This window comes from Carcharodon carcharias, chromosome 15, assembly GCF_017639515.1.
Source record: "Carcharodon carcharias isolate sCarCar2 chromosome 15, sCarCar2.pri, whole genome shotgun sequence".
Taxonomy (NCBI): Eukaryota; Metazoa; Chordata; class Chondrichthyes; order Lamniformes; family Lamnidae; genus Carcharodon; species Carcharodon carcharias.
The window spans coordinates 133,232,273-133,248,857 of NC_054481.1; the positions used below are offsets into that span (position 1 = coordinate 133,232,273).

Sequence of the window (16,585 nt, forward strand, 5' to 3'; positions counted from 1 at the left end):
GTGTAGCTACGAGGAGATATTGGATAGGTTGGGGTTATTTTGCTTAGAACAAAGAAGGCTGAGAGGTGACTTGGTTGAGGTGTACAAAATTATGAGGGGAATAGATAGAGTGGACAGGATCAAATTGTTTCCCTTGGTGGAGAATTCTAGAACCAGGGGACATAGATTCAAGATAAGTGGCAGAAGGTGTAGGGGGGACATGAGGAAGAACTTCTTTACACAGAGGGTAGTGGGTGTCTGGAATTCGCTGCCCAAGTTGGCGGTAGAGGCAGAAACTCTAAACTCTTTTAAAAAGTACCTGAATCTGCACCTTAAGTGCTGTAAGCTGCAGGGCTATAGGCCGGGTGCAGGAAGGGCACCTAGGTGTCCTCGGGCTGGCATGGACAAGATGGGCCGAATGGTCTCCTGTGCTGTAGCTTTTCTATGGTTCTATTAGCCAACCAGCATGGATCACTGATGTATTGTGTAACAAGAGCTGGGATTCTATCCAGTAATCTCCTGATAACCAATGCCTAATGGGTAACATGGACCTGGTGGGTGAAGCTTAGCACTATTGTGGGCTTGTAAGCTGCATGATTTCAGCTGGTTCCACTCTAGCATCATCTTTATGCACAGTTCTAGGTTCAACAAGCCTTTGTTTGGGTTACCTGTAACTGAGTTCTCCCTACATGGGGAAGTGAGATGGTTACCTATAGAAAGATAGCGCGTACTCAAAATTGGCAATTGCAAACTGCCATTGGCTTAGTTGAGTGTTTACATGATGATGCGATTTAGTGCCTTAGGTACCCAATCAGCCAAAGAAAAGCTTCACCCTTCACTGTTTCTACACTAATAGCATCATACAGCTGGCACCCATTGTTACTCCCAGTGGACATGCACCTGAAGTGCCCTAACCTCCAGGGCTATGGACCAAAGGCTGGGAAGTGGGATTAGGCTGGGTGGCTCGTTTTTCAGCCGGCGCAGACACGATGGGCCGAGTGGCAGTAAACCTTTTATGATTCTATGTTCATTGCCTTGCTATTGTCTGAATTGAATTTGATCCCAAGTTCTACCCATTGATGCTGCTCCCTCTGACTCCATGGCCCTCCCCCACTCCACCTTCAGTTTCATTCTGTCTGTGAATTTAACCGAGTTTGTCAGTTTCCAAGTTAAAGTTGTTCTTGGATTAGGTAGCTCTTTTTACTGCCCCAAGCCCAGGATCATACACCTAGCTGGTAGCCGCTGATGCTTTTCTTCAGCCAACGTCTAATTCCCATCTAGATTTAAGACTGTATACCCAAAACATTCAAATTTCATGGCAACTTTTCATGAGGAACTTCATTGAAGACAATTTTTGGAAATCTGGGAATGCCACAACATATAATGATGATGACCGTGAAACCATTGTCGATTGTCGTAAAAGCCCTTCTGGTTCACTAATGCCCTTTAGGGAGGGAAATCTGCTGTCCTTACCTGGTCTGGCCTACATGTGACTCCAGACCCACAGCAATGTGGTTGACTCTTAAATGCCCTCTGAAATGGCCCAGTAAGCCATTCAGTCCTCAAGGGAAATTAGGGATGGACAGTAAATGCTGGCCCAGCCAGCGACATCCCCATCCCATGAATGAATAAAAAAAATATTGTTTTCCACATTTGACCTTGGATGTCATTTCCTCAAAAGCAACACTGAGGAGATTTAATTCCTTTATAATATTTTGATCAGAGCAGCATTATCAACGATGAAGTGTGATATATGACTCTTCCAGTCCTTTGAAACTCAGATAAGGGGATCACATGGATCGATATCTCTTGTGCATATTCGCCCAACACCACCCATTCCTGGCAGTCAAACCCATTGATCGCTAAGTTATACCATTCCCACCAACTGCACTTAGTTCATCACTTGGTTACAAATCAACATGGCATGAAGCTAAATGGTGAATAGTGGTAGTGTTTCAGTGTCCTGGTGTTGTACTGGTGAATAGACAGTGAATACAGTGCTGGTCAAGTTAAGTAAAACGAGGGGATGTTGGTTTTAGCCATAGTGTTGCAGTAAGGAGGGTTGTAAAGAACTAAAATTATTTGGAAGCGAAATGAGGCAGGTCAAAGGCATTGGAATGTTGCTTCAAGAATAGAGCACAGAAAAGTAACAGTCGAGACATATCAGCTCTGACAGAACCACAGACTAACTGTTTAAGGTAAATGAATAGAACAAAAAGATTCTGCACAGCCTGAATAAATGTGTAAAACAAAAACAGAATTACCTGGAAAAACTCAGCAGGTCTGGCAGCATCGGCGGAGAAGAAAAGAGTTGACGTTTTGAGTCCTCATGACCCTTCGACAGAACTTGAGTTCGAGTCCAAGAAAGAGTTGAAATATAAGCTGGTTTAAGGTGTGTGTGTGGGGGGCGGAGAGAGAGAGAGAGAGAGAGAGAGAGGTGGAGGGTGGGGGGGGGGGCTGGTGTGGTTGTAGGGACAAACAAGCAGTGATAGAAGCAGATCATCAAAAGATGTCAACAACAATAGTACAAAAGAACACATAGGTGTTAAAGTTGGTGATATTATCTAAACGAATGTGCTAATTAACTTTAACACCTATGTATTCTTTTGTACTATTGTTGTTGACATCTTTTGATGATCTGCTTCTATCACTGCTTGTTTGTCCTTACAACCACACCACCCCCCCCTCCACCTCTCTCTCTCTCTCTCTCTCCGCCCCCCACACACACACCTTAAACCAGCTTATATTTCAACTCTTTCTTGGACTCGAACTCAAGTTCTGTCAAAGGGTCATGAGGACTCGAAACGTCAACTCTTTTCTTCTCCGCCGACGCTGCCAGACCTGCTGAGTTTTTCCAGGTAATTCTGTTTTTGTTTTGGATTTCCAGCATCCGCAGTTTTTTTGTTTTTATCTCTGAATAAGTGTGTAATAGAAAGCTGGGGAAAGCTGAGCAGTGCTGGTAAGTGAAGGGACAATGCGATGAAAGGGGAGATGTTGATAACTCTGCCTGTGATACACTGTCATACACTCACCTCACCTCAGAAAACTGAGGGCCAACTGCTGGTGATTTCCAGCCACTAGTGGGCATTGCATCAAAGAGGCCATTGTGACTCATGGCCACTTGGAATATTTACCCTCATTTGAAAAACGGAAGCGTAGAATTAGAGAGGGCACAATGTAGATAAAGAGCATTAAACAGTTTTTAAATCAGTCATTTTGTTTTTGTGCTTTTAGTCATATCGCACCTGGCAGAAAGCAGAATCACACCAGAGCGGAAGCATAAATCCAAATAAAATCACAACAAAAACGGTACTTGTGTGAATGAGGGAAAATAAACTCATGACATTTTTAAACACATACAATGACCCAGACTTCTGATCTGCAGATGATCGTACCCCGGAGTTATCCCCAAGATGTGCTGAGTGCCCCTCAGACGTCCCCCTGCACTGACTACACGGGAATTACCCAGGAAGTCTGGATTGCTGATTCCCCTGTGTCTGGAACCTCCGAAATCCTGAGTTAGAGTCGGAAACTTCAGATGGTTCAGATTCACTTACCAGAATAGTTAACCAGGAAAAGTTAGAAGGATTAAAACCAGTTCTAACTCTTGGGTAACGATACTACTGACCACCAACTCCCCACTGGATCCCCAACTATTTCCCAGACCCAACCACCCTCCCCCCACCCTAACCCCCGAACTACCCCCCTTGACCACCCACTGACCTCCAGATTAACCACCTGACTGTCTGACTACTTCCCAAACCCACTAACTCCCCAACCACCCTAACCTACCCTGCCCCCCTACCCCCTCACCCACTTACCTTACACACTTAGCTTCTCTCCGTAGTTTCTCAAAGTGACTTTGGGACCTTTAAACCTACTGGATTATGGCAGCTAGTGCCATAGAAAGGGGACATGGCTCAGCTTTTCCCAGTGATCCTGCACAACAAGGAAGGATTGCCAGAACAGGTACGCTCCGCATTTCCAAGGAGGCCTGGTTTGGAAGTCTGGGTGAGAAATGCAGAGTTCCGTTGCAAGGTAAGAAAATAGGAGCGGAGTGGCAATCTGTCCCTCCTTGGAAGATTTGGCCCAATGTATTCTCCAAAAAGCACCAGCTGTCCATCAACAGCTATTCACATCATTTTTGAAATACAGTACAATAGTTTGCAATTCCAGCGATTGAAATCATTGCCCTGCAGAGAGAAACCACAAAGCTGCTGTTTTCAATCACTTTTGCTCTTTTCAGCTATTAGTCTTTTTGTTTGCGATCTGTGCTGCAATTCAAACACACTTTCTGTTATGTATCAAATTTAATCTTTCTTTGCATGCGGGATGACATTTTGCAGCTTCTATTTAGCACCTTGTATGCTTATGTCATGCAAATGTTTGATCAATTTTAATCTTAGGATTTGGAATGAAAGGCTAACTCCTTTAGACTGAAATTAGATGTATTTAATGTAACTTTTTTGCAGCAAGATCTGGAGAATTAAATGTTGAAGCAGTTTAACAAGAAGGTAAGTTTGGAACTAGATTAAGTTTAGTTTTTAAAATTCTGATGCTCTATAACCTAACATGTCTAAGTTGATAGTTGAGTTGCCTGCCTTTGTCTGAGTGCCTTGTGCTGTCTGCTTTAACAGTGGTTCGTCTGTCTGTCTGTCAATTGCACATTAAATCTTGGCAACATTAAAAGCTGCATGATGGCAAATTCTAAAGATGGCAGAGAACTGAGATCAAGATGACAGTCATTTTTCAGCAAACAGTCTGGAAACAATCAGAGTAGGCTCATCATTATAACCCCAACCTTCACCCGCCTCATTAATTTCTACCCTTAGATTACTGATTGCACTTAAGTCCAAACCTAGGGTCGTAAATCTAAACAAGGCAACGTGGAAGGGGTGTGGTGGTTTAGCAATGGATTTAGCAGTAGATTAGCAATGGCATAACACTTACAGAATTAATTCACAGTTTGCAGCGAATGTTCATTCAGTCGTAGTATAGGACTTGATTACTGATGAAAAGAGAGACATATTGCCAAGGCTTTTTATCAAATATACATTCCCTAAGGAATAAAAATCACACAGGAAAAGTGGTCCAATCTTGGCTAACGAGAGAAGTGAAAGATGGTATTATAGAGGTTTATAACATTGCCAAAGAGAATAGTGAGCCTGAGGGATTGGGAGGATTTTAGAATTCAGCAAAATATGACCAAGAAGTTCTCAAAGAAAAGAGAATATGAGAGTAAGCCAGCAAGAGAGATTTAAAAAAATGTAAAAACTTCTATCGGTCTGTAATAGGAAAAGATTAGTGAAAGTAAATGTGGCCAATTGGAGGCAGAGAAATTATAATGGGGAATAAGGAAATGGCAGCGATGTTAAATAATTGCACTGTAACTGTCTTCACAGTAGAAGACATACAATAAAACATTCCAGAAGGAGTCTAGTGAAGGTCTAGTAAGAATGAGGATCTTGAAGATAATGCTATCAGTAAAGAAATAATAGTGGAGAAATTAATGAGACTAAAAGCTGACAAATCACCTGACCTGACAGCCTGCATCCTATGGTTTTAAAAGAGCGTGCAATGGTTTTCATCTTCCAGAATTATCTTGCTTCTAGAACAATCCCCTGGGATTGTAAACTTGCTGTTCAAGAAAGGAGGGAAAGAGTAAAGAGGGAACTATAGACCAATGAGCCTGACATCGGTAGTAGCGAAATGCTAGGTTCTATTATTCGAGGTGTGTAGCAGGGCATTCAGAACATCATAATGATTATAGGAAGCATCAACATGAATTTATGAAAGGAAAATCATGTTTGATAAATCTGTTCAGCTTTAGAGGTGAGGTGAGAGTGACAGCCATTGACATCAGGGCAGTACCTTACTGAGTGTGGCACCAAGGAGTTCCAGCAAACCTGAAGTCAATGGGAATCAGGGGAAAAACTCTCCACTGGTTGGTCATACCTAACACAAAGGAAGATGGTTGAGTTTTTTGGAGATCAATCGCCTCAGGACATTTTTGTAGGAGTTCCTCAGGGTAATGTCCTCAGCCCAACCATCTTCAGCTGCTTCATCAATGACCTTCCTTCCATCATAAGGTCAGAAATGGGAATGTCCACTGACAATTGCACAATGTTCAGCACCATTCATGGCTCCTCAGATACTGAAGCAGTCCATGTCCAAATACAGCAAGACCTGGACAATATCAAGGCTGGAGCTGACAAGTGGCAAGTAACATTCACGCCACACAAGTGCCAGGCAATGACAATTTCCAATGAAAGAATCAAACCTTCTCCCCTTGATGTTCAACGGCATTACCATCACAGAATCCCCCACTATCAACGTCCTGGGTGTTACTGTTTACCAGAAATTGAACTGGACTAGCCATATAAATACTATGGCTACAAGAGAAAGTCAGAGGCAGGGAATTCTGCGGCAAATAACTCACCTTCTGACTCCCCAAAGTCTGTTCACCATCTACAAGGCACACGTCAGGAGTGTGATGGAATACTCTTCACTTGCCTGGATGAGTGCAGCTCCAACAAAACTCAAAGCTCAACATTACCAAGGACAAAGCACCCCATTGGGAATTTGCATTCCCATCCACCACCTTAAAAAAAACATTCACTCCCTTCTCCACCAATGCACAGTAGCAGCAGTGTGTACCATTACAAGATGCACTGCAGCAACTCACCAAGTCTCCTTAAAGAACTCCTTCCAAACCAGCAATCTCTCCATCTAGAAGGACAAGGGCAGCAGATAGATGGGAACACCACCACCTGGAAGTTCCCCTCCAAGCCACTCATCCTGACTTGGAAAAAATCACCGTCTCTAGGTCAAAATCCTGGAACTACCCCGCTTACACCACAGGGACTGCAGTGGTTCGAGAAGGCAGCTCACTTTCACCTTCTCAAGGGCAATTAGGGATGGGCAATAAATGCTGGCCCAGCCAGCGCTGCCCACATCCATGCAAGATTGAAAAAAGGACCTGATGATGCTTTACATGGCCCAGCCAGGTCTGGTGGTAGATGGGTAAACTAATTGTCCACCATATCCTTTCAAGTCTGCATCCTTTGGACTTAAGTGAATGGAGCAAATCAGTAGCTGCAGAAATGTTGTGGTGAGTGGAGGGCCAAAGGCTAGGTAGCTGGGGTTTTGAAAGCAATTGTAAGTGAATTGCAGATAATGTTTTTTTCACAGGGATAGATACAGGAGCAGGTAGGGTTGGGGTGTGGAAGGGGGATGTGGGTGGTGAGTGATGAAAAAAAGTGATCAGAGATACCCCATCTATCCATGGGACCAGCAAGACCACATGAGATGATGAGGTCAAGGGGGTGGCAATGAACCTGGTTTGGGGAGTTTAGATGGAGGGAAAGATTTATGGAGAATGAGAGGGCAGTGAACTGGGGTGCGAGACAGCATGAGGAGTCGAGATGGAGGTTAAAATCACCGAGGATGGGAAGTCATTCAGTGCAGAGGCTGAGGGAGGAAAGCAGTGAAAATATTTTGCTGAGAAAAATGTTATCTTAACTGGGAGGATGGGTAGAGAATGAGGATTTTCCATGAGAGGTGAGGGAGTGACTTGAACATGACTAGACTACAGTGACGATATAATTTCAGTTGAATCCCCAAAGGGAACAAGTTTTGCCAACCAAGGTGCATATCTAACATCAGTACAAGGTCTAGCAATTACCTACAGTGCTTCAGCAATTGTGTCCTTCTAGCTATGCATTAACTATTCTGTTCTTTCACCTGCATGCTCCCCAACCAGTCTCATTCAATTCCTCTGTCAATGTTGTTAGTACAGTGAAACCTGGATAAACAGACTGCTGCACTCATTGGCAGACCCAAATAACTTTGATGTTAAAATACAAAGGGATGCTCTGAAACCACAGTCTCGAGCTAATTATAAACACCAGACACCTTTCAATGCACCAAGCTGCTTGACAATTTAAAATACGCCAACTGAGAGGTCAGTGCAAAGCTGCTGCAGAGTTTGTAAATGGAACATTTTTAATACAGCTTATAACACATTATCCATAGTGGTAGTTGGAGAATTGGATCCCTCTGCGATTGAATGACATTTTGTATCATTCTTTATCAAAGAATGACCATTTTGCAAATAAGGGCACCTGCAAAAAAAAAAATGCTAGTCCTGAGTTGTCTGCAATTTACAGATTTCACTGTATTCCCTACTGTTACTGAAAGGTATCCTGGTAAGTGATGCTAATGTTTTTAAGAAGCAAGTTACTGTAAGAATTATTAAAAAGTAGCCATTGTATTATCTGATTTAAAAACAAACATCACTGAGGTAAAAATTATGTATTACTTTGTCTTAAGTTTTACTTTAGTGTCTGTCTCTTTGAAAGTCAGTAATGATGTAATATGGTGCAAGCTCGCACTAAGATTTCACACAGGTCAAGCCTGCATTGTTCAGAACCTTGCTTTAACCCAACATGTGATTTGCAAATGGGTCCAGATTCTAATTTGCCGTCAGTTCCCTTTCAATTGAGAGGTCAGATCCTTCAAATCCAGGAGGAACTGTTAACTCCTCACCAGTTCATGAAAAAAACTGTTTCTGGTCAAGAGTCTGCAGTTGAAAAATTTCATGGGATAATTTAAAAACTAAGAAGCCAGGAGACTGTTTAATAACCTTAAAAATGATGGGTGAAAAGTCCTGAAAAATATGAAATACTATACATATATTTTTTAAAAGCTTAGTTTTGCTCTTAACATTTATAGGAGATCACAATTTTTACCTACTATGGAATTGGGAAAATATATAACTAATGGACCATTCAGCCCCTTCAGTCTGTGCTGTACATGGGGTAAAATACTCCTAATTCTGTACTGCGCATAGAGACACAAGCATATTCTGTCGTTCAAACAGATCATGCTTATTTTGTATCTCAACTCAATTTACCTGCCTTTGGTTGATTACTCTTAATGCCCTTACCCAATACAAACCTGTTGATCCTAGTCTGAAAAATTTCAGTTGCCACCATGACATCCCCAACCAAACCCACATGCTCAGCCTTTATGGGAGACAATTCTAGGTTCCCACTACCTTTTTTGAAAAAGCACCTCCTGTTCGTGCTCCTGAGCAGTGGAGATTTAGGTTTAAGATTTTGCTCTCCTGTTCTGTAATCACCCAACAGAGAATATACTCTATCAAACTCTTTTATCATTTTAAGTACTTGAATTAGATCACCCCTCACACTTTGAAACTAAAGAGAATACAGGCCAAGTTTATGTAACAAGTCATCATAAGCTGATCCTATTTAAGCGTTGGTACCATTCTAGTGACTCTGCATTATACTGTCTCCTTTCGGAGATGTGGTCTAACCGAGGCTCTGTACAATGGAAGGGTAACTTCCCCCTGTTTTTATTCCAACTCCCACAAAATCAAAGTCAACATTCTGTTAGCCTTTTGTTCCTTTGCATTTGCTTTTGTGCTTTATGTACCCAGAAATTCAAATACCTTTACTCTTTCATGATTCATAATCTCTTACCCTTAAGAAAATAATCCTATTGGAGACAAATGAATGACTTCACATTTCCTCACATTGGACTCCACCTGTTACATTATTTGACAGTTTACTTAGTCTGTTTACACCATTTTGTTTCTGCTCCTGTCAACTCACTGTCCCTTGTAACTTGGTGTCATTGACAAACTTTAATATGCAACACAATTATTCCGTTATCCAGGTTACTGGTATTTCTGCTGAAAAACTGAGGAGCCAGTAGAGATCCCTGGGGAATCAGAGAACATTCTCTTTAACCCTACACCTCATCTGCTACCTCCCAACCAATTATTAACCCGCAAGCTCACTACTTGTTTGATAAAATTGCCTCGTGATTCTATTTAAAGCTTAAACTATCTAGAGCTATGTGAAAGCTAATAGCAATTATTAAACAGGGTTTGTTAAATACCTTACATGCTTATCATATATTTAAGATTAGAGAACAGAAACGGTGTGGGGAGTTGGGACTGACCCATGAGAGTGATATGAGAAAGAGGAGTCAAAATATTCAAGAGTAAGAAGATTAGAAAGACTCAAAATATCATAAACACAGGAATGACAGATTAAGCTCCTAATGATCAGGAACTTGTTTCAAAGGAAATTCCCAATGTGCCTCCAGTCTTTACAACCATATTCAGCGAACACATTATTGAACTTGTATTAACTCGACTCAATAGCACTGAGAATAATCTTCATCTTTTTGATTTTATAGAATTACCAAAAGAGACACAAGCTGATGGAGTTGAGGAGAAACCGAATGTTTGCCACTAATGAAGATGACGCCTTACTCTCTAAAGGAAGCCAGCAGAAACCAGGGTTGTAAAAATGAAGAATTTATTTGGAATTTAGAAATATATCTCAAACTGCATTGCACTTTGATGGAGATTCAGTTTCAGCTGGCTCTGTGTTGAAACTATTGTGATTGTCTATTTCTTGTGTTTTGGTGTTAATATTGTCATTGGATATAGTCTACAAGCACAAATGGTAAAGTTAATGGAGCACTGTCAACACTGTTAAAACACTGCATTAGGCCTATTTATGGAGATTGTTGCTGTGTTTTGGTGATTATTGCTAAACCTAGCTAAATATCATCACTGAATGGAAAAATTGTAAATATGCTTTTGTAAATAATGCAAAATAAATATCTTAAATGTTACAATCAAAATCATCCAACATGTTTCACAGGTTCTTTTTAATATAAACACTGGACCCCAGCTGTATGAGCTGTACGTAACAGGGCTAGGAAGATTGAGACAGGAATCCTGCTAAAGCCATCCATAAAGGTTTAGGAGATACTTAATGATTCTACTGAAATATTTTCAATTTGCTTCCTTCAAGCCAGAAGTCAGTTGTACAAAGAATCATCTTCTCCTTAGGCAGTCCCTCAGGCTTGAGGATGACTTGCTTCCACTCTAGTTCACTGGGTGCTGAGATGGTTGATAAGTCCAATGTGTGACAGACACTGCCACGTGTGGTAGAGCTTGAAGGGCTGGGTAGATGAGTTGTTTGGAGGCTTGTGCGCTCTCTCCAAACTTTGACATTGTCTCTGCGTGTTCCTGATGAAGTCTCTCTGTTTTCCTTCCCAAATAAATCTTCTCCATTTGGTTGGTCACAAGCCAGGGTTTCCCATGAGCCAGCGGGGATGTTTGAACTCATCAGGGATGCTTTGAGGACATCCCTGAAGTGTTTCCACTGTCCTCCTGGGAGTTTCCTGCCATAACTAAGTTCTGAGAACAGTTGGTCCAGGAGTCTGGTATCAGGCATACGAACGACATGTCCCACTGAGCGGAGCTGCTTTTGAATGATTAGCACCTCGATGGCTGGGAAGAGGACACTGCTGTTAGACGGCCTTTTGTGCCACTGAATTTAGACAATAGGCACCACTGGTGGTACTTCTCCAGCGCTTTGAGGTACCTGCTGTAAGTTGTCCAAAGTATTTAGGAGCGTGGGGATCACTGTTGCCTGGTAAACCATGACCTTAGTCTCAGGTTTGAGATCCTGGTCCTGGAACGTTCTCTTGCTGGCACACTGGACACAATGGTGAATTTTGCTGTCAATGTCTACCTTCAAGAGGAGGTTCATAAGGAATGGAAAATGGTCCACATTTTCCAGCATCTCACTGCTGATCGATTAAGGTCAGCAGACTGACTAGCTGCTTCAGGTGGAGTGTAGATCTTGTGATGAACAAGACATTGATTGCACTTGTGTGGAACAGGCTGAAAGACACAAGACCAGGATTTTTCATTGGTCCGGGGGGTTTGGCGGGAGTGGGCAGAGGCGGGTGTGGAGCCGACCGATTCCACACTCTGATTTCACACAGGCCGGCCAATTAGGGCCCGCGCAGCATGGATTGCGAGCAGTAGCGCTCAGCACTCCCTGTACGGGCAGGGGCCGGAGGGAGAGTCAGGTCCAGCACTTTTTTTGCGCATGTGCGCGAGAGCGCTTCAGCCTCCCTGGATCTGCCTCAGGGAGATTGAAGCGATTGTTTTAAAAAAAAATCTGAAAACATTAAAAATATTATGAAACATATCCCCTCACGTGACTGTATCACACGAGATGGGGCATGTTTTTAGTTACTCAAATAAATTTTTTATTTAATTCGTAAAAGCTTTAGGAACCCTCATCCCGCTCATGGATGAGGTTTCCTAAAAAACGTAAAGGCCGCTTGGCCTTTTAGCCTGTCCGCCAACCGTAAAGTTGGATGGGCAGCGTAAACTTGAAATTAATTAATTCCTTAACGGCCTTAATAGGCCTTTCAATTATCGACAGGCACGCATTGATTCCGGCGCACACCCGCCGAACAAAACATCGTGAGACTGCGGGATGACCTCGGGACACATGCTTTATGTCCAGCGCGGGTCATTTTCCACTGTGGCGTGTCGGGCCCACCCCTGTAAGCCGAATGTAAAATCCTGGCCAAAGGGTCTTCTCTAGTCTGTATGTTTGTACATCCTCGGGATAAGACAAATACTGTGGTATTTTGAGAAGCGTTATCACTGGACTAGTAATCTAGAGACCCAGGGCAATGCTCTGGGGACTCGGGTTCGAATCCCACCACGGCAGATGGTGGAATTTGATTTCAATAAAAAATCTGGCGTTAAAAATCTAATGACGACCATGAAACCATTGTCGCTTGTTGTAAAAACCCATCTGATCACTAATGTCCTTTGGGGGAGGAAATCTGCCATTCTTACCTGGTCTGGCCTACATGTGACTCCAGGCCCACAGCAATGTGGTTGACTCTTTAAAAACCCTCTGAACAAGGGCAACTAGAGATGCGTAATAAACACTGGCCTAACCAGCGACGCCCAAATCCCATGAACAAATAATTTTTTTAAAAGTTGTTGTGATATCGCCATAGCCCTTAGCTCAATCACACCGCTGGACTCTGAACTGGACCCATATAAAGCTGCACATAATCCCACAGAAATGTGTAAAAACACTTTTTTTAAAAAAGGAATGGGGCAAGTTATCTAGCCTTAAACCCATTTTGAACCTGTTTCATAGATTACAGCCTGCACTTCACAATCTGACAGTCATTCTTGCTGAGTTTTCCAAAGACTGGGAAAGCATTACCATTGAACAAGTTACAGAAACAACCCCAGGCAATGCTAACTTGCCAGATATAAGAGTTTACACTTGAGTTTGCGGCTTGCTCTAGTCCATGGTTCTGAGCGCAAGAAAACACTATCTGGTGTAGTTTGAAAATCAGAACAGAGGATTCTCCAATTCTAATCTCGATTATCTTGGTAAAGGAGGTTCAGGGCTTCACTTTGAAGGGAAGAGGGAGCAGGACCAATGGGAGATGGTGTGAAAGGGCAATTACAACTGCCTATCCTGCAACTTCACACACGGTGATTCTTCTAAGCCTCCACAGAAGCTACACCCTGTACCACAAGAGGTAACACTCTACTTCGATGTTTGTATTTCTTGGCTCCCAGCCAATTACCTTACTGCCAAATATTAATAGACACAAAGGTTTGTAAACATGATTTTTTAACACTTGAACTACTGACTTGAACATTTGTCAAAACTCAGGATGAAAATTAAGATGTAACAAAGTAGAGTAATAAGCAGATTCCAATCATAACCAGAAGTTTGCCTCACAGTACACCTCTGACATCCAAGAAAATAACATATAATCTTTTACTTCTTATTTTCCTGATTGTTTAAGTTCTAGTTTTTTGTTTTCTAATTTGTTTTCCCACAAAACAATCAATCACATTCTACCATTTAAAAAATTCCCTTTGTGAATTCACAATCGCTAAAAACCAACACCCAGTTACACTCTGTTTAAAGACGATCTGGCTGTCTGCTGAAGTGAAACGTAGTTCCTGATGGAAAAAGACACAGTTGCTGTGATATGTCCATCACAGCGCTGGACTCTGAACTGAACCCATATAAAGCTGCACGTAATCCCACAGAAATGTGTAAAAACTTGCCTTTCTTAAAAGAGGAACAGCAAGTTATCTAATCTTAAAACCCATTTTGAATCTACTTCCACTGCGCTGTTCCTCTGCATCTCTGTGGAGGAAGGAAAAATTTTAAATCAGTGCTCTTTTCCTTGGTCCAAAGAACCAAGATAGTGTTTTCTTGTGCTCTACCAAGGACTAGCTTCCACCTGAAATAGCAGACACTCCCTACACAGGAAGAATAGAGACAAAAATGGCATAGTTTTAAAAAATATTATTTAGTTCCATATATTTGTCCAGCATGCTGCAGAACCCACTCCCTTATAACAGTAACTCCTGGATGGTTTATAAAGCACTTTGGGACATCTTGAGGGGGTGAAAGGCATTATATAAATGCAAAGTCTTGCTTTTCTCAAACGAAAACAGCAAGTGCTGGAAATTCTCAGCAAGTCTGGCAGCTTCTATGGAGGGAGAAACAGCGTTAAATTTCAGGTCAATGACCTTTTGTGGAAGATTAAAATACATCTATACTTATGAGAAAAATAAACTTAAAATCCATAGATAAAAACAAAAAAACTGCGGATGCTGGAAATCCAAAACAAAAACAAAAACAGAATTACCTGGAAAAACTCAGCAGGTCTGGCAGCATCGGCGGAGAAGAAAAGAGTTGACGTTTCGAGTCCTCATGACCCTTCAACAGTTCTGTTTTTGTTTTTAACTTAAAATCCATGCCTTATGAAATTACTGTAGCAAATCCCCAAACAGTCACACAGCCAGCACATAAATTAGCAAATCAAAGGGCCAGTGCTACCTTCCCAGACTAAGGGGCTCTGGATGTCAGATACAGTGGCAAAATCTAAGGGGGAAAAAAACTACTGTGTGTGCATTGCCCAGAATATGTAACCATTAACACTATCTATTTGCTGAACCATCGACATTGTCCTGTCTATTTGCTAAACTATTGACATTGTCCTGTCTAATTGTTAAATCATTAACACTGGTCGCTATCCTTTGAAGCCATTTGAAACTATTGTAATTGCCCAAGTTTCTGTCACGAACCTTTTGCTATATTTATGTGTGTAAAGAAGTGTTAGTCAGAGTGTCAGCTAGCTCCACTGTAAGCTGCTGGGCTCTCCGTGATATCACAATCATAATAAAAGGCTTCCGAGACAAACCTCCTGGGTCTGAGTGTTCACTCCGACTTTCCGCAACACCTTTCATTAGAACTTTTGCTTTGGTTGTTGCCCTTCTCTCTATGTCAGATTGTCACCCCCACTGACTGGCAACAGAACAATCAAAATTCACAGTAGCGAGATAGGACAATTGTTCAATTGATGGCAATCAAGAGAGAGGGAGGACCTTTGTATTTGGCATCATGAAGAGTAGAAGGGAATTGGGATATCAATTCAAAGCAGCACCTCACATGAATAAAAACATTAGAGAGCTAATGGAATATTTGGTTTTATAGCAAGCGATAAATCATATAAAAGTCAGGGTGCAGTGGTAAACCATAGTAAGGGCACAGCTGGAGTAGTTTCTGCAGATTCCACTCTATGGACAGATGTTGAGAGGACAAAACAACTTCACCAGGATGCAGCCTCTCCTGAGGAAAGAGAAGTACAAAGGCAGATGTGGAAATGTGTTTTTATTGGAACACAGGGATTTGATCGAAGTATCTAAAATCGGAATCACCGATGGTCCTTCCTGACAGACTCCCATCCATCACAAAACCAACGCGTTACCACGGCAATGAGCCCTTCCTGTGGAATTTCACCACCAACCTCAATTTTATTTATTGTTTGAGAGTGTAAATAAGCTAATACTCAAGGTAGAAAACAGTGAATGAACTGTTCTACACTTGGGACAGTACCTGGATTCTCTTAATGTTAATTAAATAGAATGCTATGCGCAAAATAAGTTGACAGAAGGGGCAGAACAGTTATGTTATATTCTAACAATGCAAGAGAAAGTTATATAAACACACAGGGCAAAGGAATGAAAGGGTATGTTGACAGGGTGAGTTGAAGTTGAGTTGGAGGGGGGGGGTTCATGTAAGCATAAACACCAGCATCAACCAGTTGGGCCCAATGGACTCTTTCTGTGCTGCTATATAAAATGCTATCCAATTTCAGTGCTCATAATTCAATCCTGCGGTTCAGATTTTGACAATTACTGATCAATGCATTATATTGTGCGATACGACTGGGATGGGACGAGTGCACAGTTTATCTAGCCTCACTGCTCCACAGGTCATACCATCACTGAATTCCCAACTATCAACATCCTGGGGGTTACCATTGACCAGAAACTGAACTGGACTAGCCATATAAATACTGTGGCTACAAGAGCAGGTCAGAGACTGGGAATCCTGTGACGAGTAACTCACTTCCTGACTCCCCAAAGCCTGTCACAAGTCAGGAGTGTGATGGAATACTCCACACTTGCCTGGATGAGTGCAGCTCCCACGACACTGAAGAAGCTTAATACCATCCACAACAAAACAGCCCACTTGATTGGCACAACATCCACAAACATTCACTCCCTCCATCGCCCACGCACAATAGCAGCAGTGTGTGTACCATCTACAAGATGCACTGCAACAACTCACCAAGGCTCCTTTGACAGCATCATCCAAACCCACAGCCACTACCATCTAGAAGGACGAGGGCAGCAGATAGA

General features: G+C 42.2%; 1 protein-coding gene across 10 annotated transcripts in view; it reads left to right on the plus strand.

Annotated features, from left to right (window-relative positions):
- The window catches only part of rap1gapa (RAP1 GTPase activating protein a), a 732,526-nt gene extending 721,867 nt beyond the window's left edge, over positions 1 to 10,659 (plus strand). For 9 of the 10 annotated variants that reach the window (XM_041206497.1, XM_041206499.1, XM_041206500.1 and 6 more), the window contains one exon: positions 10,207 to 10,659. In XM_041206497.1, coding sequence (XP_041062431.1) covers positions 10,207 to 10,317 — 111 coding nt within the window. In that variant the 3' untranslated portion in view covers positions 10,318 to 10,659. Of the gene's footprint in view, positions 1 to 4,451; positions 4,494 to 10,206 lie in introns of all 10 variants that reach the window. The other variant, XM_041206494.1, reaches the window with a different exon arrangement.
- The last annotated feature ends 5,926 nt before the right edge of the window (positions 10,660 to 16,585 follow it).